This window comes from Lynx rufus, unplaced genomic scaffold, assembly GCF_022079265.1.
Source record: "Lynx rufus isolate CCGP_SWC_20201006 ecotype Redwood Valley unplaced genomic scaffold, mLynRuf1.p SCAF_2, whole genome shotgun sequence".
Classification (NCBI taxonomy): Eukaryota; Metazoa; Chordata; class Mammalia; order Carnivora; family Felidae; genus Lynx; species Lynx rufus.
In genome coordinates this window covers 201060199-201085345 of record NW_025814834.1, presented here as the reverse complement: position 1 = coordinate 201085345, position 25147 = coordinate 201060199, and the positions used below count along the sequence as shown (strand labels likewise).

The 25147-nt window shown below is 41.3% G+C and overlaps 1 protein-coding gene across 1 annotated transcript in view; it reads right to left on the bottom strand.

Moving 5' to 3' along the window:
- Positions 1-1988: 1988 nt before the first annotated feature.
- Positions 1989-25147, bottom strand: part of TAF12 (TATA-box binding protein associated factor 12) — a 32104-nt gene continuing 8945 nt past the window's right edge. The window contains exons 2-6 of the mRNA XM_047084923.1: positions 18860-19111; positions 15723-15800; positions 9937-10051; positions 3955-4043; positions 1989-2465 (exon numbers count right to left, since the gene is read on the bottom strand). Coding sequence (XP_046940879.1) covers positions 2430-2465; positions 3955-4043; positions 9937-10051; positions 15723-15800; positions 18860-19027 — 486 coding nt within the window. The 5' untranslated portion in view covers positions 19028-19111 and the 3' untranslated portion in view covers positions 1989-2429. The remainder of the gene's footprint in view (positions 2466-3954; positions 4044-9936; positions 10052-15722; positions 15801-18859; positions 19112-25147) is intronic.

Below are 25147 nucleotides of genomic sequence, written 5' to 3'. Positions count from 1 at the left end.
CCTACAAGGATCCTCTACAAGGATGCTGGAGTCCATCAGCCCTGCTGTCCCTGAGCTCCTCAGCACTGGGCTAGGCTCTGGGAATCTGGCTATGGTTCTCAGTCAATGAGGAAGAGGGCCTCGAACCCAGGGTGCGGGTGAGCTGCACTAAGGATGGCCACACCAAGTCAGAAGATGCCTCATAGATCACTTGGTGGTGCCCCTGTCCTGTACTCCTACACACAGTCGTCAAAGCCTGTGAGTGCGCCGTGTAACCATCTTTCAGAATTCCCCCTGCCCTCCACTTCACTACCACCACCTCCATCCAGGTAACAGCCTTCTAATGAATCTCTCTGCTTCCACGCCTGCCCTCTCCCTTCCCCCCTCCTGGCTATTTGTACTCCACTGCCTGGCCAGAGTGATGTTTTAAAACTGCAAACCTGACAATAAATTATATTTAATATAAAAAAAAGAGAAAAAATAAATAAAATCTTGGCATTCTGTTAAAACAAAAACAACTGCAAACCTGATGAAAATCCCCTAGTGGCCCCTGTTACCTTTTGGATACAGTGCACTCTTGCTGGGGCCTATGAGGCACTGCATGACCTGGCCTGACTCACCTCACTACACTGCCTCAGGGCTGGCTTCCATGCAGTTCTCTCTCCCTCAAAGAGACCTCCACGCCTTCACCTGAGTCACTCAACTCAGTTGGTCAGACCGCTGCCCCCAGTCCTGTGAACCTCTCCTTTGCAGCCCTAGGCACAGAGGCAGTTTTACACCCACTCTATGGCAGGACCGCTCCATGTTTTTATTCACCAACACAGGCCCAGGTCCAGCTTATAAATACTTGCTGAATGAACAAGCCCCTCCACATACAGATAGGACAAGGCTCAAGATGGATGAAGCCACTTACCTGTCACACAGCTGATCAAGAATTGAGATCTTTTGACTCTACCCCAGCTCCTTCCATTAAACTGCCCAATTCTTTTGTCCCTTTCTGTCCTTAATGAAGGTTTCAAAACTAATTCTGGGTTCCTTCTTGGTTGTCAAGGTCAGTGACTCGCTCCTACTATCGGAACTCAGCGAGAGGCCTTTTGCTGTCTGATATCACCAACAGAACATCCTTTGAGAATGTCACCCAGTGGTATCAGGAGGTTCTGGAAAAAGTGAAACTCTTCAACATCCTCTTCCTGGTGGTAGGCCGCAGAAGTGACCTGGTGCCCAAGCAACAGGTGACGTTGGAGGAAGAGAAGCTGGCTGCTTCTTTGGGTGCTTGCCATGTTGAGACCTTGGCCAAGAGCAACAGGAACATCAGCACAGCCTTTGGGCTGCTCACTTAAGAGAGGGGTTATGGGGCCAAATTCCAAGTGGGAGGGAATGAAAAGCCTTGGTCCCATCTCAGGCCAAGATTCAAGGCAGAGGAGAAAAGCAGGACAAGATGGGTATACCCATGCTGGTGATCTCTGGATGGAACACCCACGCCCCCTGAGGCCCAAGGAACCCTCACAATCCACAAGGGCTACACTGGGCTCAGGACAGGGTGATGCTAGGTACCACTGAAGGTCATGACCCTGAGTTCTTAAGGTGCCTGGTTTCCTCTGCATGATATTGAAAATACAGGGATCAGGGACATCAACAACTGAGAACAGACAGGCACCTGCACAGATGGGCCTTTCCCCAAGCTACTGCCATCCTTTCTTGGGGCCAAGGATGAACATCAGGAGTTCTAGAAGAGCAGGTCAAAAAAGACTTTGCCAAAACTCTTGAGATTGGGGCTCATGAGAGTCACCCTGTCCCGTTCTTATGGCAGAGAAACTGGACTCAAACTCCTACTGACGGTATGGCCTTCCTTGGAGTAAAATAATAGAAAAATTTCTGGGTTTTTTTTTCTCCTCACAGAATGAATAGTGGTGCTGCCACCTGCTGACAGAGAGCTACATCCAGCCTTGCTTGTCCTCTGAACTCTCTCTGGCCTTTCAAAGGCTATAAGCCATGTATACCCTGTGTTCTTCGATTAATAACTTCTTTATTCTGGAAAAGCAAATGAAAGTCATATTCATATAAACACTGACATTACAAAGTACAGGGAAAAGGGGAAGGGAAAAGGAAACAAAAACCTCTACAAATCCTGCTAATACTGTCTCACCAAACAAGACCGTAATGCTTTGTTCCATATTCAATCACTTATATAATAAACCACAAATAAAATCTTCTCTGGAAGATACATTGTTCCTCTCTGAGACGGCAGGGAAAGGGACTGGAAGTTGGGACAGGAGGCTTTATTCTTTTGGCAGATCCTCTCAGTCATTATAGATATTGCTGTACTGTTAATAAAAAATATATGCTTCTCTGTAAAGCATTAAAAAAAAAAATCCAAGGATGAGATGGCTGAGGTCTCAGCTCAAGTATCTCCAAATACATTGTTGTCCATTCCCTGACCTTTCCATGTGTTATTTCTTGGTTGTTTTCCGGATCAATGCCATTCTCTGAAAGGAGAGTGAAATAACCAATAACACAGGTTAGAGTCAGGAACTGTCCTAGTCACCCATGTGTGGCACGGTCTATACCACAAGCTGGAGCCCTTGGGAACCTACATGTACAGCGCAGCTCAGCAGGCTCCTTTGAGCCTAAGAGCAGTCTTCAGGACCCCAAGAGATGTTTGGACAGGCCAGTAGATCCATTCTGTTGACCAAAAGACCCAAACTACTGTAGGTTAGCAGGATGGCAAGAAAGTTAAAAACAGAAGGTGACAGCTCTTGCCTTTTGGGGACTTAGGGGATAGGTCATCAAAGCATATGTTTTCTAGACTCCTAATCTCTGAGGATTCTAGAGTCCAATCTCTCTGAGGATGAAGAAAATAGGGAAGGGGACTGTTTCAAGACTGTTGCCACACATAAAGGGAGCTGATATTTCACTCTTGATGACCTATAGTGAAGGAAACTGACACTAACAATTTCCACCACAACCCATCAGGGAAACATTCAGGTCACAGGTTTCAAATTTTACTATTTCCAGCCACTGGCCAAATTACTGATTGGCTTTGCTTACTCTTTGACCAAGAGATTGTCCTAATATTATGATACTTGCTGAGAGAGGGGGATGGGGAGGGAGATAGGGCTGAAAAGTGGATAATTTGGGAACAGAGCCAAAATGACCATCCCTTGTCTGAAGGACTGCCTTCTGAGGAATACTGTGATCTTTTGATTCAGGCTATCAGTGGCTTCCGTGTAGGGCTTCCTCTGTGAGCTTTGTAAACACACACACTCCGGAGATCCCAGGATATGGAAAAGCAAGGGACAGTCAGCTACAACCACCCAACTATGCCCATTAAGCTTGGAAAGAACTCACTTTTGAAATCAGAGCACCAGCTAAATTAAGATGTTGTCAAGAGGAAGCCATCACTGCTATCAGATTAACCAATGACAGAGACAACTTGTTCACAGCAGAAGTGGAGTTAGTTCTCATAATGACCCCTCAGTTCTGTAGTCAGAGGGGCAGAGAACAAAGATGAAGCTGGGACAGAGGCCAGAATGCCTAGCACGGCAGTCTGGGCGCGACCCTCCTGCACAAGTATGGCTTATCTCTCCTTTCTTTAAACTGCCCTCTACCCAGAGGGCCACATATGATGTTCTGACAGCAACAGTGCAGGAGGATTTCATTAGGGAGACATGGAGGGGCGAGTTCTGTCCCTATTAGAAGAATCTACAATCAACAGCTTTAAGTGGCGCCCATCAGGACTGAGAGAAAAAACTGAGGCCACATGTGGGAACAGCAAAGTACCACAGATGTATCTCACTGTTCTCCCATGAAGCCCTGTGCTTCTTGCCCTCTCTGCTCTCTGGTCCAGGGAGTGGAGCTTACTGTGTGAGGGAAGTGACAACTGCAGTGATAGTAGCTGTGTGTGCTGTCTTGCTCCCTTGGAGACACAGCTCAAGGATCAGCTGTGACTCCCCTGGGTTTCTGACAGCTCCTCACCTGTTTGTGAGCCTCTGTGGTGCAAGCCTTTTTGTAGGGTCGGATTTCTTCAGAGCCAAACCCAGGGATCCACATGTTCCACTGGCGTTCTGCAAGGAAGAGGCCAGAGATAAGGGGACAGGGAAGGCAGTATCAAAGTGCAGGGGGACCCATGGACAAGGGTCAGGGAGCACTAATCTGAGCAATCAGCTATATTAATTAGCAGTAACCCTGCAGAGGGATTCTATGGAATACAAATGGGGGAATCACATGTGGTGCCTCCAAGGTTTGAAATGACACCATTCGACCTACATGCAAAGACAAAAGAGGGAAATGAGTCCAGGCTGTGAGTTATGAGCCCTAAGGTTTCCATGCAGCTCAAGAGAACAGAAAAGTCATTTGTTTCTTCAGTTGTCTTTTTTTTTTTTTTTTTAAAGTAGGCTCCACACTTAACATGGGGCTTGAACTCACGATCCTGAGATCAAGGGTCACATGCTCTCCCCATTGAGCCAGCCAGGCACCTTCAGTTGTCTTATTCCTATGTTCAAAGTCACTCCTCTCAAACCCAAAGGAAGAGAAGGAGGAGAAAGGCATTTTGAGCATTCTGGAGTTAAGAGCCAAGTCCCAGTTCTGCTGCTTCACTGTAGAGCTGTATGACGCTGGGTCTCAGTTTCTTCATCTTTTACATGGTAGTAACAACAGTAATAACCATGTCATAGGGTGGTTGAAAGCATTCAATGACATAATGCAATCCCAGAGCCTGGGATAAATGCACAGAGATATGGATATAGACATAGGTATGTCCATAGCACAGCCCTGTGTTCTGGTGCCACTGGATATGGTCATCCCTGTAAGAGTGTCCCTAAAGGTTCCAAGAGGGCAAAGAGATTTTGTTTATTAGAGTATGTCAGTAATTGGCATAGCTACGCGGACGCCCAAACCCATGAATAAAAGTGCGGGGCACTTTAAGTATACCCAATATAAAAAAATTATACCTACACAAGATTATTTAGGGAATAAGCCTATTCAAAAGGAGTAAGATACTTTATCATATGCCCTAAAGCACTGAAAACATTTGTTTTGCAAATCTGTTTTGCCCCAGGCAGCCACTTACTTAAATCAAATTGAGTATTAGTGATTTTATAGTTATACTTTGTGTCTACTGTACAGTAACTATTGGGTGAATAAATGATTTATGTTTGGTTCTAGAATAATTTTATATACAGCTCTCTTCCAATATTTATTTGAAAATAAAAATATCTGAAGCCTTCTGCAAATGATATTTGTTGTCAGTCCTTGAAAGTGGAACTAATGGGGCGCCTGAGTGGCTCAGTCGGTTAAGCATCCAACTTCGGCTCAGGTCATGATCTCACAGTCCGTGAGTTCAAGCCCCGCATCGGGCTCTGTGCTGACAGCTCAGAGCCTGGAGCCCGTTTCAGATTCTGTGTCTCCCTCTCTCTCTGCCCCTCCCCTGTTCATGCTCTGTCTCTCTCTGTCTCAAAAATAAATAAACGTTAAAAAAAAAAAAAAAAAAAAAGAAAGTGGAACTAAGATTATTCCCGGGGTGCCTGGGTGGCTCAGTTGGTTAAGTGTCCGACTTCAGCTTAGATCATGACCTCGAAGTTCCCGAGTTCAAGCCCCACATTGGGCTCTGTGCTGACAGCTTGGAGCCTGGAGCCAACTTCAGATTCTGGGTCTCCCTCTTCCACTCACGTTATGTCTCTCTCTCAAAAATAATAAACTTAAAAAAAAATGAGCCTTTAAAAAAGATTATTCTCTGGGAATTAAACTTTACAATCAATAAAAGTGGGTCAGGATATGGATATGTAAAGTGTCTTTAAAGAAAGAGAACAGCCAGGCTGGCTGGCTCAGTTAGTAGGGGATGCGACTCTTGATCTCGGGATTGTGAGTCTGAGCTCCACATTGTAGAGATTACTTAAAAAAAGAAAAAAATCTTAAAAAAAAAAAAAAAGATAGTAGCTACCAGGCAAGAATGCACACATGTTAAGTATGTGTAGCAATGTATGTAAATTTGTATATATTTATGGGCGCCTGGGTGACTCAGTTGGGTGTCTGACGTCGACTCAGGTGATGATCACAGCTTGTGAGTTTGAACCCCACATCGGCTCTCCAGTCTCAGTGCAGAGTCTGCTTTGGATCCTCTGTTTCTCTCTCTGTCCTTCCCCGGCTTGCTCTCTCTCTCTCAAAAATAAATGAAAATGTAAAAAGTTTTAAATATGCGTATATTTATATTTTGTATTACATTAATGTAACAGCAACAACAATCATTTAGTGACTAAAAGGTATAGTAAAATGTGTGGTATAAAGCAGCACTGTAGGGTCACCTGGGTGGCTCAGTTGGTTAGGTGTCTAACTTTGGGTCAGGTCATGATCTCACAGTTCATGAGTTCGAGCCCTGAGTCAGGCTCTGCACTGACAGCTCGGAGCCTGGAGCCTGCTTTGGATTCTGTGTCTCCCTCTCTGCCCCTCCCCTGCTTGCATTCTGTCTCTCTCTAAAACAAATTAAAAAACATTTAAAAATATAAAAATAAAGCAGCATTGTACAAAGCATTCCATGTACATTATCTCATTGAACTCCCACATTTCTTTTTTTTTTTTAAGTTTATTTATTTTGAGAAAGAGAGCATGAGCAGGGAGAGAGGCAAAAGGAGAGGGAGGGAGTGAGAGAGAGATAATCCCAAGCAGGCTCCAAGTTGTCAGCACAGAGCCCCATGCAGGGCTCAAACCCACGAACCGTGAGATCACAACCTTAGCCGAAATCAAGAGATGGACATTTAACCAACTAAGCCACCCAGGTGCTCCTAAACTTCCACATTTCTAAAGACTCTGTCTATCAGAAAGGGAGGTTATTTAACTACGCAAGTACAGAAAATCAGGTGAGAAGCAAACCTGGCAGCACCCATCCCAGTCGGTCAGAAGAGAGGAGATGTCCAGATTTTACATCCCCATCTGCAAGTCTATCTTTGTTGGGGGTGGTGTGCAGCAGACCTGGGTGGTCAGGTGCCATTCAATACCAGGTTCCTCAATTCCCCTTGCTCCGATCCCATGCCCCCCAAGCGATCTGATTATGCATCGGTCTCCACCTAGGCCTGCTACAGAAGCTGTTCTGGCAATGCAGACTTGTGAGTATTCCTATCTTTGTGACAATTACTTCTCACCCATAATGAATAAACTAACATTCCAATGTTATTTCTAATAATTAAAATACAAAATATTTTGGGGTGCTTTGGTGGCTCAGTCAGTTAAGCATCCGACTCTTGATTTCGGCTCAGGTCAAGATCTCATAGTTTGTGAGACTGAGTGAGCCCAGTATCAGCTCTGCACTGACAGCATGGAGGCTGCTTGGGATTCTCTCTCTTCCTCTCTCTCTCTCTGCTCCCTCTGCTCTCTGCCCCCTCCCCCACTTATACATGCTCTCTCAAACAAATAAATAAATAAATAAATAAACTTAAAAAAATTTAAAAATAGGAATGCTAAACTCTCAAAGTAATATAATCTGTTGTGTGGGGGAGGGTTGTGGCAAAATATACATAAAAATTACCATTTTAACCATTTTTATTTTATTTTATTTTAATTTTTTTTAAATGTTTATTCATTTTAGAGACAGAGAACGACAAAGCATGAATGGGGGAAGGTCAGAGAGAGAGGGAGACACAGAATCTGAAACAGGCTCCAGGCTCTGAGCTGTCAGCACAGAGCCCGATGCAGGGCTCAAACTCACGGACCGCGAGATCATGACCTGAGCCGAAGTTGGTGGCCCAACTGACTGAGCCACCACCCAGGCGCCCCATAACCATTTTTAGGCATACAGTTCTGCGGCATTAAGCTCATTCACCTTGTTGTACAACCATTATCACTACTCATTTCCAAAACGGTTTCATCATGTCAAACTAATGCTCTGTACACATTAAAGCAGTGCCCATCTCACCCCTCCCACGGCCCCTCATCATCACCATTCTACTTTCTATCCATTTGCATTATGGTGGTTTTAAAACATGTCTGCAAATTCCTTTACATGCCTCCTGTTAAGGAGTGGAGATTGCCTCAAAGAACAGAATTCAGTGGAGTGACACTGAGGGACTTCAGACACTGGGTCAGTGAAAGCCGTGCACTTTCTGCCAGGTGGTTATAGGATACTCATCCTGGGAGCCTATAGCCACCATGTAAGAAGTCCAGCCAGGGGCGCTTGGATGGCTCAGTCAATTAAGCATCCGATTTCAGCTCAGGTCATGATCTCACGGTTTAGGAGTTCAAGCCCCACATCAGGTCCTGTGCTGACAGCTCAGAGCCTAGATTCTGCTGCGGATTCTGTGTCTCCCTCTCTCTCTGCCCCTCCCTCACTTGCACTCTGTCTCTCTCTCTCTCTCTCTCAAGAATAAATAAACATTAAAAAACAATTAAAAAAAAAAAAAAGAAGTCTAGCCATCCCGGGACTGCACGGGATGAGATCATGTAGGGAGACTGCAGACAAAGGAAGACCTGTGGAGTCCCAGCTTTTTGAGAGCATTTAGCCCTGGTATCAGACTTGGACATGATGAAACCCTGTTATGGGTTGAATTGTGTCCCTCAAAAAGAAAAAGACATGTTTAAGTCCTAACCCCCAGCACCTCAGAATATATTGGTAATAGGGTCACTGCAGATGTAACTAATTAAGATAAGGTCATACAGGAGTAGGGTGGGCCCTTAATCCAGTATAACTAGCATCCTGAAGAGCAGAAGAGGCAGACCAAGAGACACACACAGGAGAGAAGGTCACTCAGAGGCATAGACGGAGTGATGCAGCTATATGCAGGCAAGGATTCCTAGCCACCAGCAGAAGCTAGGAAAAGGCATGGAAAGATTCTTCCACAGTAACACTGGAGAGATCATGGCCCTGCTGATACCTTGATTTTAGATTTCTGGCTGCCAGAACTGTGAGAGAATAAATTTTGTTTTTTTTAAGCTACCTAGTTTATGGTACTTTGTTACGACAGCCCTAGGAGACTAATACATCTTCCTTCAAAACAATCTCAGCCCCGGCCACCACCTGACTTTAATTACGTGAGAAACCCCTTAGCAAAACTGCCTGGCTAAACCCAGTCACCCCCTGACTTATGAACAAAATAAACCATTGTTATTGTTTTAAGCCACTGTCTTGGAGCAGTTTGTTACCCAATAACACATAACTGGAATATCTGTCCTCTATTACTAATACCAGCAACGTTAACCAGAAGTGTGTTATTTACTCCACCAAGACTACCAGCGTCTCCCTAAGCTATACCTTCCTGACACTGGGAAGGAAGCCTTTTTCAGTAATCAGTCATGGGCTGATCTATACCGAATCCCTCAATCTGCCTCATTCAGTTGGCTTGACTATCTCTGTACTCACAAGACTGTTCACTTTCTTCTGAACTGCATTGTAACCAATGCAGAGTGGGGCTTGTTTATTTCCCAAGTAATTATGGTTATCAATGTTATCTCAGAAAAACCCAAGCTTGAATTTAGTGTAGAAAAACAGAACACAAAATTATATGTATATTATGATTACAATTTGGGGGAGGGGGGCAATGCATAAATAGGCTAAAAACTGGAAGAGAAACACCATTATTTAAATGGTGGAGACATAATTGCTACATTTATAAAACTCTACTTTGTGCCAGGTCCTGTGCCAGTCACTTGACAAACATAACCCGTAATTCTCATGATCACCCTACAGGGATGATATTATGATCTCCACTTTACAAATGAGGAAACAGGCTCTAAGAGAAAGTTGGTAGGAAGGACAAGGTGATACAGACAGAAAGTGGCAAACCCAATGCCTTGGCTCATTCTCCTTACCATGGATGGGCTTCCCTTCTCTATGTAAATCTGCTATGGAATGAATACATACATCCCAGAGCCCAATAGCCTAATTCTGACATGAAGGTTCCTCTGACTAGATCTTCCTGGTGGTCCTAAAGGAGAAACAGTGTGAATGCCTCAGGGAGAAACAAGACCACATACCTAGATGCAGCTGGACATCTTTCACCTCCAGGGTGCTGGACTTGCGATGCCGAGCAAGCTGGCAGGCTGCTGTCACCACACTCTCGATAAAATCATCAGCAATCTGCAGCAGCATCTGGGGAAGACAAAAGTGGGGGAGAGTAACCATGACACTGGCAGAGTAGGCTCCTGTTGCTGGGACAACTGTGTCTGCTTGAATCACATATTTAGTCAGGCTTTCTATTAGAAGCCATGGAATCAGCATTTGGGCTAAGGTGAGGAGGAAGAGGAGTGAGAACAACACTAAAAACACATCAACTCATTAACCAGGTTGAGCACAACTCACACCTTTCTGAGGATGTTACTTTCTGTACTTCCTACCTGGCAGGAATCAATCAGGCCAATCCCTCACTCTCATATTTTCTTCTGAATTAGGTGGGAAAACAAAAGTGAATCTTTATACTTCCTCACTCACAGTCTCCTAAAGCATTTTTATTTCCATTATCTCACCTAGTCCTTCTATTAATCCTGTGAAAAAAATGGGGCATGGATTTTATCCTCCTTCTATACAGAAGGATGCTGACTCATGGCCATGCAACTGCTAAGCACCAGAAGCAGGATTCAACTTCCAGGTTCCATGTCCAAATCCTGGGTTCTTTCCACTTCATTATCATTTATCCTGGACTATGTGAAGAGTAAAATCAGAATTTGAAGCTAAAAATTGGAGTTTTCATCAGTCAATACCTTGGCCTCCTCTGCTGACCAAAAATAAAATGAATTACAATCATAGACAGGTATACCTTATTCTGTTAGACTATTATTACATTGTTATCTTTTCTATGAAACCAAATGGATACCATCCACAGAGATGCACAGAGAGTGAGGGAAGGGCAGAGAGAGAGGGAGGGAGGGAGGGAGGGAGGGAGGGAGAGAGAGAGAGGGAGAGAGAGAGAGAGAGAGAGAGAGAGAGAGAGAGAGAAAATCCCAAGCAGGCTCCACACTGTCAGCACAAGGCCCAACATGGGGCTTGAACTCACAATCCATGAGATCATGACCTGAGCTGAAGAAAAGAGATGACTAACTGAGCCACCCAAGCACCCCTTTCTCTCTCTTTTTTTTTAAAGTAAGCTTTACGCCCAACATGGGGCTTTGAACTCACCACCCTGAGACCAAGAGTCACATACTCTACTAAATGAGCCAGCCAGGCACCTCCTAACAGAGAGATTTCTGATTAAACATGGCAAATCAAATCCAAAAATGACCTCCTCTCCTTCCCTAAATCCACTAAAATAATAAAGGGAAAAAAGACATATAAATTCACAAAGACAACAGGAGAGAAAAATTTAATAGACACGAGATTCCAATAAACTTTTATTTGTTTATTTTTTGAGAGAGAGAGAGTGCATGAGCGAGGGAGGGCAGAGAGGGAGGGGAACAAAGGATCTGAAGCAGGCTCTGTGCTAACAGCAGACAGCCCAATGTGGGGCTTGAGTTTACAAACCACAAGATCATGACCTGAGACAAAGTCAGATGCTTAATCAACTGAGCCACTCGGGCACCCCTCCAACAAACTTTTTTTTTTTTTTTTTTAATTTTTTTTTTTTTTTTCAACGTTTATTTATTTTTGGGACAGAGAGAGACAGAGCATGAACGGGGGAGGGGCAGAGAGAGAGGGAGACACAGAATCAGAAACAGGCTCCAGGCTCCGAGCCATCAGCCCAGAGCCTGATGCGGGGCTCGAACTCACGGACCGCGAGATCGTGACCTGGCTGAAGTCGGACGCTTAACCGACTGCGCCACCCAAGCGCCCCTCCAACAAACTTTTAAAGTAAACTTTTGCCAAGGAGATAACAGAGGAAAGGTGGGATCTGACCTGCAGATGGAATGTACAACATAAGTGCCCATAAAGGGGACACCAATGAGAATTAAACTGATTTGCCCCTTGCAGCCCCCAAAAGATCCAGCTTCTGGAAGTGCTATTTACATAAAAGATTGGGCTGAGGCACGGAACCAAAATCTGAGAAAGTATTACAAGTCTATATACAGACTAGTCCCCATTCCCTCCACACTCCAAAAGCAGCCAAGTGACTCCTCCCCACACATACCAGAACTCAGCAGGTTTATTCCCTAGAACACTGAATAGCCATGGCTCTGGATTAGAATACATCAGACACAGTGATGGCAGGGGAGACATACAGCCTCTTTCTCTTGCCTTGCTTTCAGGATGTCAGAAGCTAGAGATAAACCCTCCAGATAGGAGCCTGGAGGATTCCTTTCTGGAGATACCAAATGACTCTAGAGAATAGACTTACAGATGCTGAGATGTAGAGATCCTCCAATAAGAAGGCTGACTTGTGGACAAATTATTCTGGAGTGAAGCCAGTGGTTTGCTAAAGCCAGCTGAGAGGAGCTCATAAAAGTCAATTAATTACATGCATTTCTTCACAATCTTGCATTCAGCAACATGTTGATAGCTTAAAATAGGGTATATTGGGAATATGTACACCACAGAAATTAGGAAACGCTAAAAATTAGGGCCTTTTCCTCCACCAAATTGGTTGCTAAACATTAACAGTATGTTACTAGATGAAGCCAATCAGTAAATTCCGCTTCACATCAGCTTTTTAGTGGCTCAGTCTTTAAGAACAGATCGTCAAGAACACCAAACATGTGAAGGAAATCTCCAATACTAAAAAGAAAATAAGCAAACCAAGGAGAAAAAAAGGGCCCAGGGGACACTAAGACAATGCAGGGAAAAGAAGAAAATGTCAAAAAATGGAATTCCTTGGAAAGAAAGGTAAGAGAAGATATTACAACCATAAAATAAGAACAGAGTGGCTTGGGGAAAAAAAGGAGCAATTAGAAGTGCCTGGCTGGCTCAGCTGGTGGAAGAGTATGACTCTTGATGTCAGGATTCTGCAAGCCCCACCTTGGGTGTAGAGATTACTTACAAAATAAAATCTTTCCTTTTTTTTTTTTTTAATTTTATTTTTGAGAGAGAGAGAGAGCACGCACAAGTTGGGGAGGGACGGAGAGAAAGGGAGACACAGAATCCAAAGCAGGCTCCGGGCTCCAAGATGTCAGCACACAGCCCGACTTGGGGCTTGAACTCATGAACCGCGAGACCATGACCTGAACTGAAGTTGGATGCTTAACCAACTGAGCCACTCAGGTGCCCCCAAATAAAATCTTTAAGAAACAAACAAAAAAAGGACTAGTCAACAAGAAAACCTCATGAGAATTCTAATTTTTATAGCAAAAAACCATAAAACTTACAAAGTTTAGAAGATAAACTAAGAAAAATCTCCCTAGCAAGTGGAACTTAGAATTATAAAGAAATGAAAAATAGGAAATCAAAGACAAAAAACCCTAAGAGGACCAATGCAGAAGATTCAATATCCAACCAATTGTCATTACAGAATGAAAGAGCAAAAACAGAGAAGAAATTATCAAAAAACTAATATAAGAAAATGGAAGTCTCACACACTGCTGGTATGAATGTTAAAGGGTGTATGTAGCACTTTGGAAAAATAATTACCACATGACTCTGCAACTTCACTCCTAAGTATATTATCAAGAAAAATGAAAACATATTTCCACATAAAACTTATGCACGAGTTTAAAAAAAAGGAAAAAAACAAAATTTGCACATGAATGTTCATGCAACATTCATAATAACCAAAAAGTGGATACAACCCATCAACTGATGAATGGATAAACAATGGTATGTCCATACAACAGAATAGTATTCTGCCCTAAAAAGAAAAGAGGTACTCATATCTGCTACAACATGGATGAACTTTAAAAACATTACACTAAGTGAAATAAGCCAGTCACAGACACCACATATTATATGACTCCATTTATCTGAAATGTCCAGAACAGGCAAATCTATAAAGACAGAAAGTAGATTAGTAGTTAGTTGCTTAAGGGCTGTGGGGGTTGGAAAAAAATGGGAGTGACTGCTAATAGGTAGGGGTTTCTTTTAGGGGTGATGAAAATGTTCTAAAAATGACAGTGTTGAGAGTTGTATAATTCTGTGAAGAGACTAACAACCACTGAACTGTAGATTTCAAATGAGTGAATTTTATGGTATATGAATTATATCTCAATAAAGCTGCTACCCCCTCAACCACTCCCCCATCATCCCCACACACAAAGAGAGCAAGTATTTTTCCCTCTGGTTAAAAAAAATAAAAATAGAGTTCTACTTTTTTTTTATAATTTGTATTTCCTTTCCTTGTCATTACATACTCTTCAGCAAAGGCAAAACAAACTAATAACAAAAAACTCCAAACCCCAAAATATACAAAATCATCCCAGAATTGAGGCACTCAAGTCCCTAAAATAAAAGAAGGTTCCAGGAACCCAGCACAACAAATGAAAAAAGATAGCACTAAAGCTCATATGAAAATTCAGAATAGAAAAAAAGTTAACACTCTAGGGGCACCTGGCTGGCTCAGTTGGTAGAGCATGCAACTCTTGATCTCAGGGTTGAGTTCAAGCCTCAGGTTGGGTATAGAGATTACTTAAAAAAGAAAATATTTAAAAAAATAAAGGGAAAAGAAAAAAGACTCTAAAAAACCAAAATTGGGATCAGAATGGCATAAGACCTTTCTGTTTTTCTTTTTTTTTCTCAAGTAGGCTCCATGCCGAACATGGGGCTTGAACTCACGACCCTGAGATCAAGAGTTGCATGAAGCACCCTGCATAAGATTTCTTAATAGATTTTCAAAGACAATGGAGCAATGCCTTTACAACTGAAAGGAAAAAAATGATTTCCATAATCAAATTCTAAACTCTTTCAAACCAAAAATTAAGTGTGAAGTTAGAATGTAGACATTTTCAGACATTTACCTCTCATCTAACCTTCTTAGACAGTAATAAAAATGTGCTTTAACAAAAAGAGGGAATAAAGTAAGAAGAGGATGTAGGATCTAGGAAACAAGAGATCCAAAGAGAAAAAAAAAGAAAGAGCAAAAGGAAGACCCAGGAGAGGTTTGTTCAAGTGACCTAAAATTAATCAGACCAGAAGACGATGGAGGATTCTGGGAGTGAAATCTCCGAGTCGGGAAAGCGGGCGGGGGAGAGACTAAAATCTGCAGATTATTTTTCCATTTGGAAAACAATGTTGATAAAGTGTACACCAGAGGTGATAGCAGAAGTCGAATAAAAAAGGCACAAAAAAAAAAAAAAAAACTAAATGAAAATGAGTCAATTATCAACTTTGTAAGTAGTACAAAACAGGACTTGGTTCAGTGGTGAACAATATTCACTTGGTCAGAATAATGTAAATACTGATTTCTGAGTTACCTAAAAGTTGTGACAAAAGTATACTGGAAAAATGAGGGAAAGGGAAGCATGTATGGATGTGAGTGGTTTAACAAAATTCTATCAACAGACAGAAATCAAAGAATATCTGTTTCAGTATATTACTTAAAAATATGGAGGAATATTATAGAAACAACTAAAATTGTTGAAAGTGATTGCCTGTGAACAACAAACGAAGCCCTTTTCGCCAAGCAAAAGCAGCAGCAGCTGCTAGGTAGAAAGTGCTAGGCATTCTCCTAAGTGATTTGTACAAGTTATTCCAGGGAACCCTCACAATAACCCTGTGGGTAAATAATACCATACCCTGCCAACACAAGAGGAAACTGAGTCAAAAAGAGTACGTGACTTGTCCACAGCTACAGAACTGGTAAGTGGCAGAGCCAACATTCAGATTCAGATTTGTCTGCCTCTAAAGAGCCAATATTCTGTATTAGGTCTCAGGGACACAGATTCTGGGGTTCCCAACCCCACCTTACCTCCTCCACATCTTCATCCAATTGCTCATTAGGATCCACTTCTCTGACTAAGTCTTGTAATTTCTTCTTGGTCAATACCTAAAGTTAATTGGGAGAAGATTTTTTCAGTAAGTATTAAGGGAGAAAAACACCTCATTACCCTGTAATGAAGAAAGGCTGTCACTGTGTTGGGTTTAGTTTCTACTTTCCAAAAGTCAGCAGTCTGGCCTACAAGACTTGTATTCTACGAAACTGTACTCTCAAGACAGAAGTAGCCCAGGGAAAGGCCACAAGAGCAGTGTGGCCGAGAGGCCAACATCTGTCAGTTTATTTCTGCTTCATCTCTTTCTCACTATGCCTTACCTTCCCTCTACATTAAATAATTCGCAATTTTCTGACCATCACAACTTGTATGTGCCTCTGTTGCTTTTGGACGTGCTCTTCTACCCTTCTTCCTATCTGCTCAGTCTATGGTGCCTTCTTTCTGCTTTTCCTAGCCCACCCAGGTAAAAGGAACCACTTCCTCCTTTGGCCTCTACTAGACTCTGTGCACCCTTCTATCATTGTATGTAGTTGTAAACTTGCCTGTTTCTTTCTTTCTTTTTTTTTAATGTTTATTTATTTTTGACAGAGTGTGAGCAGGGAAGGGGCAGAGAGAGAGAGGGAGACACAGAATCCAAAGCAGGCCCAGGTTCTGAGCTGTCAGCACAGAGCCCAACACGGGGCTCAAACTCATGGACCCCAAGATCATGACCTGAGCCGAAGTCGGCTGCTCAACCGACTGAGCCACCCAGGCACCCCATAAACTTGCCTGTTTCAGACTTAGTAGGCTGAAAGCTCCCTGAGGGCAGGGACCATGTGTTCATCTCCATATAATATTTGTATAAGTGTGTACAACTGTGATCCCTTTTTCAGAGAGGAAATGTCATGTTACATATATATATACCATTAAACAATAATCAAAAGACATACATTAAAATGCTAACCATAAACTGAGAATAAACTGAGGGTTGATGGGGAGTGGGAGGGAGGGGAAAGTGGTGATGGGCATCGAGGAGGGCACCTGTTGGGATGAGCACTGGGTGTTGTATGGAAACCAGTATGACAATAAACTTCATATTAAAAAAAATGTTAACCATAGTTATTTTGGGGTGATGGTAAAATTATGGGCTATTTATTCTTGTATTTCTAAAGTTTCTGTGATAAGCATGTATAATCTTGGAAATAAAGAAAAAAGAAACAAATTTTTATTTATTTATTTTTTTAATTTTTTTTTTTTTTCAACGTTTATTTATTTTTGGGACAGAGAGAGACAGAGCATGAACGGGGGAGGGGCAGAGAGAGAGGGAGACACAGAATCGGAAACAGGCTCCAGGCTCTGAGCCATCAGCCCAGAGCCTGACGTGGGGCTCGAACTCCCGGACCGCGAGATCGTGACCTGGCTGAAGTCGGACGCTTAACCGACTGCGCCACCCAGGCGCCCCAAGAAACAAATTTTTAAAATACATATTTGTTCATGATTTCTCAGATCTATCCATTCTCCATTCTAACATTACCACTACAACAAGCCTTTACTGCACATCTTGATTTACTACAGAAGTCTTAGACCTGGTCTTCCTCTCAGTCTGCCCCCTTTCCTACCTTTCTTATCCACTTACTACCAAGTTAATCCTCCTACGATATACTACTTTTATTATGTTACTTACTCTTCTATTAAATATTTGCAAAGATTGTCTAATGACTAAAAGTTCCAAAGGAAACTGACTAGTATATGCTCAGTTTATTCTGCCATAATCCAGCCTAAACTGTCTTACCTCCTGCTCTTCTCCAACAGACTACACATTCAACACAAGCTGGCTTCCCAACTATCTGCCCAACCTTCCCCATTCACCTTTGCTGGTCCCTCCCCCTATTTTCTTGAAATGTCTCTCCCTCCTATTCCAGCCTACAAGGTTCAAGTTAAGAGATAATACTTATTTCTTATCTCTTGTGGGTCTGCAGAGCAGAATCAGAATCATGGCCAGAAAGTAGGGGGCAGATTTTAGAAGTACTGCAGAAAATTAATGGCAGCAGCTGAATGAACTAGAAGGAGAAAAGACTGGAGGCAATGGTACTTAATTACAGGAATAATGAATAATGAATGCATTAGTTATTTTATTTAGCTATTTTATTTACCAATTATAGAGCATATATGTATTTATACATAAAAATATAAAAACCTATCATAGGCAACATGTGTTAGTGTGTGTATATGGATGTAAATATACATCACACACATAAACACTACAAACACTGATAAACATTGTACATGATAATTTCATAAAGAACTTCAGAAGTCCAAAGGACAGGGGCGTCTGGGTGGCTCAGATGGTTAAGTGTCTGACTCTTGGTTTTGGCTCAGGTCATGATCTCACAGTTCGTGAGTTCAAGCCTAAGCCTGTTTGGGATTCTTGCTCTCTCTCTCTGCCCCTCCTCTGCTCTCTCACTCTCTCTCAAAATAAGCTAAAGATAAATAAATAAATAAATAAATAAATAAATAAATAAATAGTAAAACTCTTTAAATTTCTTTTAAATTTAAATTTTATTTTTCAGAGAGAGAGTGTGAGCAAGGGAGGTGCAGACAGAGAGGGAGACAGAGGACCCAAAGTGGGCTCTGTGCTGACAGCAGCTATCCCGACGCAGGGCTCTGATGAATGGCAAGATCATGACCTGAGCCAAATTTGGACGCTCAACCCACTGAGATACCCAGGCGCCCCCCAACAAACCTATTTAAAAAAAATAGGGCGACTGGGTGGCTCAGTGGGTTAAGCGTCCGACTTCGGCTCAGGTCATGATCTCACAGCTTGTGAGTTTGAGTCCCATGTCGGGCTCTGTGCTGACAGTTCAGAGCCTGGAGCCTGCTTCACATTCTGTGTCTCCCTCTCTCTCTCTCTGCCCCTTCCCTGCTCACACACACTCTCTCTCTCTCAACAATAAATAAACAACAACAACAAAATTAGAAAATAAAAAAAATAAAGAAGTCCAAAGGAGGGAAAAGACCTTTTCCAGCTAAAAGGAAGAAGCAGCATCTGAGATAGACAGACATCTCCCCCAAAGCATTACTGGTTCAAATAACAGATAAGAGGTACCTATAAAGAACCAAAAATAAGAAACGATACCTGATTATTTTCAGGGCTGAGACGCCCTCCAGTCCCAGGAGTGCCTGGTATCTTTACCACTGTAGTGCTATTGGCCATGGAGCCTTGTGGAGGAGTGCTGGCTGGTTCCGGTTTTATGGATGAGAAATTGGAAAGGTTGATTAGGGCTGAGGGGCCAAACTGGTTCATAATCTGCCGAGCTTTGGACTTCAGCTCATAGAGCTTATCAAGATCCTGTTTCTTTTTGGAGCTGTGAGGACCAAGGCCAATCAACTGTAGAAGGAAAACAAGAGAATTAACTCCAGAAACATCTTTAATAAAGGGTAAGTTTTGAAAGTAAACTTATATAAAGTCTCTTGGACTTGAAGGGTCTTTAGGATTTCTGGGATAGTGACCATGTGATACCTGCACATTAAAAATGGACGGAATGAGGAATGTTCATTGCTCTCACCTCATATTTAGAAACTATATTTTCTCTAAAATCTAAATGAAATAGTCCACAAAATTAAATAAGTAAATGAAATGAGAAATCTTATACAAAAATAAACTAGAATGAGTAAGACATTTTTGAAGACTTCGTAAAAATAGAATACTTGGTTAAGTACTAAATGTGTTATTTTTCAACAGCAAATAATGTTAAATTCAAATAAATCATGGCACAAGCACATACTTAAAACCAGTCACAAAACTTCAGAAAACAGATTAGTTCATTTTGGCACTTCAAAACATGCTTAAATCTATGTCAGGGCTATGTCTAATCAACACGATTTTTAGCAACTGTTAAAAGTAAGCTGTTCTTTGTCATCAAGAGCAAATTTTCTCTGAGTGTTAGCAATCTTTGAGTACATGCAGAGTCCCTAGCCTGGAGTAGCCAAGACTCCTAAATTTTAAAGCCATGAGGTAGACTCTGTGGACAGCAGCTTTGGTGTCATCAAGATCAGAAGCACATTTACCAAATTCTGTCAACAGCGGCCTCAACGAGCTTACTTACAGCTATCTGAGTGTCTAGATCTTTAATTACATCAGCAACAGCTGTGAGCCCGGTGAACTGAGAGGCAGCCATTTTCAAAAGCTACCTGTAAATGAACAACTGGCATCAAGCACCACTCTTGCCACAGAACCATTTCAGTTGCGTGGCTGGCACATCTTCACGGGCCAGAATCCAAGCAAACTGGATGTGGAGAAACGCATCCATATTCCTGTCTCCTTATTCTTACTCATTACCAAGAGAAATATCTCCATCTCTTTCATACGCAGCTTTTAAAATTAATGAAGATTATAGTAATATAAATTCTCTTCTAATGAAATGGATGTTCTAGCGTTAGGGATAAACTAGCAGCATATGGAAACTTCATTGGCCAAATTGTGAAACTTGAACTTGCAGGAATCATGGCAGTGGTTATCAGAACGTGGTGAAGCTTAGCAACCTAAATGAGCATCTATACATGTGAACTCTTGCCCCAGTTGCTGAGTTCCTCCCCAACAAACCGTCTAACTTTCTAACATGAGAAATCACCTTTCCTGGTTTACCCTTAAGAAGAGCAACTAACTATACACTGGTTAAGTGACCAAGAGAAACTTGGCCAAGAGTCAGCTGAGGGGGACAGCAGAGCATCAAGATCACTGGTTTGTTTTTTAACCGTATGCAGTCCATGCCTCCTTCTCCCTTACCCACAAATGGTACCAACAGAAGAATCAGGAGAGGGAAAGACTCAGAATGTGGTTAATAGTTGTTCTGTAATGTTATAAAAACAAACTATTTACCCACAGCAAGTTTTATGAAAGAGACTTATTAAAGATTATCAGTATGTTCACCACACTGAACATATTATACCCTTCAAATAACATTCCCATAACCTTCAAGGGACTTCCCAAAGAGTACTGGGTATTGCTCAAAATAAGTAGAAGACTTCTTTTGTAATAGAGATTTCTGCATAATGGGAATTTCTATAATAAGACCTGTAGACAAGACCACAATCTACACAGCACCAAATATGAATAATCATATGTCAAGTTTGGAATTAACATTAAGGAATAGCTCCAATGACTATTAATGAAATAAGTTGTTTTAATGAAATAACGGGAATCCATACAATATAAGAGACATCAAAGTTTCTCCCTAAGAAACTAGACTGCAATTTACTGTATTGTTTTGTTGAGAAGCAAACATTACTTCTGCATTTTCAATAATTCTGTTAAGTGAGCTATTTCTTCCATTAAAACAAAACAAAACAAAGCAGATGATAACCACTCATTACCAGACTGACACTGCCCATAGTTTCCTAGACTATTCCTTTATTTGGTTGGATTTAAAACACCATATTTGGATGGGTGATGATTACATGGATTTACACAATGTCAAAGTCATCACACTGAATATTTAAGATCTGTGCATTTTATTGTATATACAAATTATACCACTATTAAGGACAGGAAACCAAATCACCCAACCCCCACCCAAATAAATAAAGGATTGCACTCTTAGGCATTTATCCCAGAAAAATAAAAACTTGTGTTCCCACACAAACCTATATTCTCATGTTCATAGCATATATCAATAAGGAAAAGATAGATTATTGAATACATGGTGGTATATGAGTACATCTGGAAAACATCAGGTTTCATGTTTAAAATTTAAATATTTGACCCATCTGGAATGAGGGGGGTATATATATATTCCTCCCTTCATACACTCTTTTATTGCAGACGGATCAAATATTTAAATCTTAAATATAAAATGAATTATCTTAAATGTTAAATATAAAATACTAGAATATAGGAGATTTAAAAAATATTCAGAAATATAACCCTCTCACTTTATTAAAAAAAACTAACCCCAAATGGATCGTATACTTTAATAATATCAAATGTACAACTATAATACTTTTAGAAAAAATAGGAGAAAATCTTTGGGCTCTAGCTAGACAAGAGTTCTTAGACTTGACACTAAATGCAATCAATAAAAGGAAATATTGATAAATTGGCCTTCATCAAATTAAAAATGTTTCCTATGTGAAAGCCTACGTAGAAAGGATGAAAAGACAAGCTACAGACGAGGAGAAAGTATTTACAAACTACATATCCAACAAAAGACTAGTATCTATAAAGTATAAAGAATTCTCAAAACTCAACACGTCTTTTTTTTTTTTTAACTAATTCAATTACAAAATGCACAGAAGACCTGACCAGATATTTCACCAAAGTCATACAGATGGCAAATGAAGCACAAGAAAAGGTATTCAACATCATTAGTCATTAAAGAAAGGCAAATTAAAACTGCAGTAAGATGAAACTACACACCTAGAAGTATGCCTAAAATAAAAAATAGTGATAGCGCCAAATACTGACAAGGATGCAGAGAAAATGGATCACTAGCACATTGCAAGTGGGAATGTAAACAGTACAGCCACTCTAAAACAGTTTGCAGTTTCTTAAAAAATCTAAGGATATACTGTCACAGAGAAGCCTAAAGAGACATGAAGACAAATGGAAAAACTAAGATCTGAATAAATGATGGACTTCAGTTAATAATACTGTATTAATATTGGCTCATTAGTTTTAACAAATGCACCATACTAATGTAAGATATTGCTATGGAGAAACTGGGTGTATGGAAACCCTATTACCTTCCCAATTTTTCTGTAAATCTCAACTGTTCTAAATTTTTTCTTAACGTTTATTCATTTTTGAGAGACAGAGCACAAGTGGGGGAGGAGCACAGAGAAAAAAGGAGACACAGGATCCGAAGGAGGTTCCAGGCTCTGAGCTGTCAGCACAGAGCCTGACGCGGGCTCGAACTCATGAACCACGAGATTATGACCTGAGCCAAAGTCGGATGCTTACCCCACTGAGCCACCCAGGTGCCCCTAAAACTGTTCTAAGAAATAGTTTATTAAAAAACTAGGGGTGCCTGGGTGGCTCAGTCGGGTAAGCATCCGACTCTATATCTCAGCTCAGGTCATGATCTCATGGTTCATGAGATGAAGCCCTGAGATGGGGTCTGTGCTGATGTTGCAAAGCCTGCTTGGGATTCTTTCAATCCCTCTCTCTGTACCCCTCTCCTGCTCTCGTGCATGCACGTGCGTATGTGTGAGTATGTGTGTGTCTTTCTCTCTCTCTCAAAATAAATAATCATTTAAAAAAATAAAGTAAAAAAAAATTAGAAAAAAAAAGGGGGGAGGGGGTGCCTGGCTGGCTCAGCAGGTAGAGCAGGCGACTCTTAATCTCAGGGTCGGAGTTCAAGTCCTACATTGGGTGTCGAGCCTACTCTAAAAAGAAAAAAAGGGGAAAAAAGAACAAGCCATTAATACACAAAACAACAGGGATGAATCTCAAAAAATATTTAAGCAAAAAAAAAATCCAGTCTCAAAAGAAATACTCTATGATTCCATTTATTTAATTTTTAAATTTGTATTTCATTAAAAAAATTTTTTTTATGTTTTTATTTTTGAAGGAGAGAGAAACAGAGCATGAGAGGGGGAGGAGCAGACAGAGAGGGAGACACAGAATCTGAAGCAGGCTCCAGGCTCTGAGCCGTCAGCACAGAGCCCAACACAGGGCTAGCTAGCACTCACGAACTGTGAGATCATGACCTGAGCCGAAGTCGGACGCTCAATCGACTGAGCCACCCAGGCACCCCGTATTTGTATTTCATTTTTAAAGTTTATTCATTTTGAGGGGGGCTGCAGAGAGAATGGGAGGAGAGAGAATCTCTCAACTTGGGGCTCAATTCCATGAACCATGAGATTATGATCTGAGCCAAAATCAAGAGAGTCCAACGTTTAACTGATTGCACCACCCAGGCACCCCTGATTCCATTTATATGAAATTCTAATCTCTAATGATCTAAAAACTAAACTCTAGCAATAGATGGGGCAGAGACTGAACAGGGTTATGGGGGAAGTTTGTGAGGTAGATATAAATGCTCTATATCTTGAGGGGGGTGATGCTTACACAGTTGCATACATTTCTGAAAACCCATCAAACTAAATACTTACAATGTGCATTTTATTGTACACAAATTATACCTCGATAAAGTTGGCTCAGAAAAGAAAAACTCTTAATATGCAACTATTACACGACCCAACAATTGAAGTCCTAGGCATTTATCCTAGAGAAATGAGAACTTATGTTCACACCAAAACCTTTACATGAATATTCATAGTAGCCTTATTTGTAATAGTCAAAAACTGCAATCAGCTCAGGTGTCTCTCAAGAAGTGAATGGTTAAACAAACTGGTATATCCAGATCATGGAAAATTACTTATCAATAAAAAGAAAAAAACTTGATACACACGACTTACACGAACCTCCAGAGAATTACGTTGAGCAAAAGACAATACAAAAATGTATTTATATAACATCTTTGAAATGACAAAATTTTAGGAACAGGAAAGAGATTCGTGAGGTTGTTAGGCACTGAGTAGCAGGGAAGCAGATGTGGTTACAAAAGGGCAATATGAGGGACCTTTGTGATGGAATCATTCAGTGTCTGGACTGTGATGACAGATAAAAGAACCTTTAGGGGCTCCTGGGTGACTCAGTCAGTGAGGTGACCAATGACCAACCAATGACCAACTCTTGATTTTTGTCTCAGGTCATGATCTCGTGGTTCGTGGGTTCAAGCCCCACAATGGGCTGGCTCTTTGCTAACAGTGTGGAGCCTGCTTGGGATTTTCTGTCTCTCTGCCCCTCCCCTGCTTACTTTCTCTCAAAATAAACAAATAAACACTAAAAAAAAAAAAAAAAGAACCTATGAAAGTGACTAAATTGTATAGGACTTAATCCACATACATCCACAAATGAATACAAGTCAACAAATACAAGTAAAACTGGGTAAATCTGAATGAGACTGGTGGATTATATCAGGGTCAATATCCTGATTGTCATATTGCACAACAGTTTTGCAAAATGTTACCACTGGAGAAAACTAGGCAACGTATACAAGAGATCTCTGTATGTTATTTTTTTTTAATTAAAAAAATTATTTATTTATTTTGAGAGAGAGAGAGAGAGTGGGGAAGGGACAGAGAGAGGGGGAGAAAAGAAAATCCCAGCACAGAGCTCAACGCAAGGCTGAAACTCACAAACCAAGAGATCATGACCTGAGCCAAAGTCTGACACTTAGCCCACTTAGCCACCCAGGTGTTCCACTCTGTATTATTTCTTATAACTGCAAATAAATCTACAATTATCTCAATTTTTAAAATTGGGGAAAAAAAATTCTCAGCAGTAAATGAAAAGCCCTTCTAAAGATGGCCCAAAGGGGGCGCCTGAGTGGCTCAGTCAGTTAAGTGTCTGACATCAGCT